This window comes from Triticum aestivum, chromosome 3A (assembly GCF_018294505.1).
Source record: "Triticum aestivum cultivar Chinese Spring chromosome 3A, IWGSC CS RefSeq v2.1, whole genome shotgun sequence".
Lineage (NCBI taxonomy): Eukaryota > Viridiplantae > Streptophyta > Magnoliopsida > Poales > Poaceae > Triticum > Triticum aestivum.
In genome coordinates, this window is record NC_057800.1 from 329,265,564 (window position 1) to 329,268,274 (window position 2,711).

General features: G+C 42.2%; 1 protein-coding gene across 4 annotated transcripts; it reads right to left on the reverse strand.

Moving 5' to 3' along the window:
• Positions 1-3: 3 nt before the first annotated feature.
• LOC123061251 (uncharacterized) lies at positions 4-2,669 on the reverse strand. 4 transcript variants are annotated; one of them, XR_006428818.1, is made up of 6 exons: positions 2,267-2,669; positions 2,164-2,230; positions 1,312-1,411; positions 743-801; positions 167-309; positions 4-78 (listed from the first exon to the last, which is right to left on the reverse strand). XR_006428818.1 is itself a non-coding variant. In XM_044484258.1 (4 exons), the coding sequence occupies exons 1-4, from the start codon at positions 2,484-2,486 to the stop codon at positions 258-260; spliced, it is 534 nt and encodes a 177-aa protein (XP_044340193.1). In that variant the 5' UTR covers positions 2,487-2,667; the 3' UTR covers positions 87-257. The 4 variants fall into 4 exon arrangements, 1 of the variants encoding a protein (XP_044340193.1); XR_006428816.1 differs by having other exon boundaries at positions 2,164-2,667; XR_006428817.1 differs by having other exon boundaries at positions 20-78; positions 174-309; positions 2,164-2,668.
• Positions 2,670-2,711: the final 42 nt, after the last annotated feature.

The following is a 2,711-nucleotide window of genomic DNA, read 5'->3' on the forward strand; positions in this document are numbered from 1 at the left end:
TCCATCAGGAGGAGACCACCACAAACACTGCAACCTATAAACTCACCAGTTGGGAATAGAAGCATTGGATGCAAGTTCCTGTCAAAACCAAAACGAAATCCACGGATTAATGCTCCTGTATCATATTGACTACCACAAGCATACGGATGGTGTGAAAATGCGTTACCAGCAACCTAGAATTGGTATCATTCATCACAATGATCCTTTGAATAAATGTGTGAGAGCAAACACACCATCATCCGTATGGCTCAGTAGAATTAGAAGCTAGTAAGATCATGCACACCCAAATTCAAATTCACAACACTCTGCCTGCCAAAATTTAACAAATAGAATTATGTTTAAAAATTAGGATTAACCACATACAGATAAAGTATATTATGTATTCCATGTTAAGAATTTCTAAAGCTATATTCAGATAAGGCATAAGAATAAAAATATTCACTGATTGACACTACTTCTCTAGCCGATAGACAGTTAGCCAAATATAGACCTCCCTGGAAGGAGCAAATCGACCACTATTAGGGGTAAAAGGGAAATTTTTGTCTTCGGTAGTTAAGCCAATACAAATCAATAGTAAGGGAAGAATGAGATTGACTAATTGATGACCGGTACCAAGTAACTATCGTGGCTTATTGTATGAATTGGGCGGAAACACATCTTTACTATCAAAAGTTAGGTTTATGCTAGTTCAACAAAAACAGTTTAGAGAGACAGCCAGGAAGAGGGTCCAGTGTACGTGTACCTGGTTGCAATTGAAATAAATCTAACTCGAGACTGCTGGTAACCACGAATTTCTCCAAACTGCATGAAACAAGAAAATTAAATTAATCATATAACATGCTTTTTTATTTTTGAATTTCATTAGCGTACTGAATAATTAACATTGGTCATGCCAGTGAGCTGAACAGAGAATAACATGTTGTACACACAAGATAAGACATTAACACTAGGTAATTGACCAGAAGAAAGGATAGCGCCCTTAATTTAAAGGGTCGCTAATTTGTATTGCTTATTGACATATGTGCAATGGAAACAGATCATTTAGACATCTGCTCACAACCTGATGATTTTCCCTATGAATAAATTCAGCCAAACAGATTAATCACATGCCTTAATCATATTACGAGCAACTGGTTTAATTATTGTTAAGTGGTACGTAAATACACCAAGGGGAACTCCCAGTCACGGAGCTCGAATGGTAAGGACGCTGGCCATGTTTGAAGGATCAAAAACTAATTAACAAGGTATATTTTCTCATCCAGCTTATGGTGACAATATATTCTTCTGTGCCTAACCGTGAGTACAACGTACTTGCCATTTTCTCGCCTGCGCAGCATTCCCTCGTCTTCCAAGTCCCTTGCAAACATCTTCTGCTCTAAGATTTCTTGGCAGAATTTCAATCCTCATTTGCCTAATAAATTCACAAAGGATAAGGCTGGTGTCATCACTTCGAATCTTGTCTTAAGAATAGCATAAAACTAAATTTCGTGTAAACAAAATCCCGCTCTGATTTGAAGCTCGTAAGTTTGTGCATATTTCCACTAACAAATTCATGGAGATATAGTATTGTCACCTAGGTACTGGCTGGTTCTTTATGTACAGCATTACTAACATTCAGAAGCATCATTCATAGCTACAAGGTTGCGAATTCGTGCAATTTTTTGAAGGTGAATTTTACAGAAAAGCAAAATTGCAGAGCGAATTCACATGCCCCATGAGAAACAAAAATCGATCTCAACTGGATCGTAGTTTGATGCTGTAGTGTTGTTCATCCTTATCCACAGTTTGATACAACTCACATGGCCTCCCCCCTCCCCTCCGGCATTTGATTTGAAGGGGATTGCAGGGCTTTGTGAGGGATTAAATCCCATGTAAGTCAAAATACTCCCAATCCCCTTCAAACCCGTCCAATCCCCTTGGAGAAGGGATTAACTGAACAAGCCTTCCTTGAATTGATCCTGCCTTCGGACGCCCGTCTACACCATAACCCTCTTCCTTGCAGGTACTACACAAGCTCTCAGTATTTCTTTTATTTCATTCCTTGGTCTCCCTTCCTCTTCCCTTGCCCCCCACCCCCACCCCCTCCCAAAAACCAGTAACCCTGACCTAGAAATTCAGAAATTAATGGAGGATGAGAGAGGAATAATAGGAGAGACTTCTTACCGGCGGGAGGACCGCCAATTGTGGAGAGGGGCGTCGGAGAAGTCCGTTGTCGCAGCCGAGCTTGCGCCGGACCTTTGCAGCGCCCACGTCGCCTCCAAATCGCTGCCGCGTGAGAGAGGGAAAGGGAAATACTCCACACACGAGAGAGGTAGCCATCGCCTCTTGGTCGTCCCTCCGGCGTCGTCGCTGCTGCCGCCTCCGCAATGGCGAGATAGGAAGGGTCCGATGGAGAGAGGAACGCCGATGAGTGATAAGAAAACTGCTCGCATGTTTTTTAGTATGATGGAGTGGGCTAGCTCATAGGACCATCCAACAGTTTCCATCACGTAAAATTACATCGGTGGAATGTGATTTTAGGTGACCATCACTTGACTCGATCGACGGGGGTGAAGAATTACTTATTCTTCACCCTGGCTTACTAATAGAGTTTCGCGCTATTCGTCACCCTGGGCGAGGAATTCTTATTCCTCACCCCACCCATCTCCCATGGCTAGGTTGTAGTGCACTAGAGCGTAAGAAAGGAAAACATGTGGGGTAAGATTACGGCT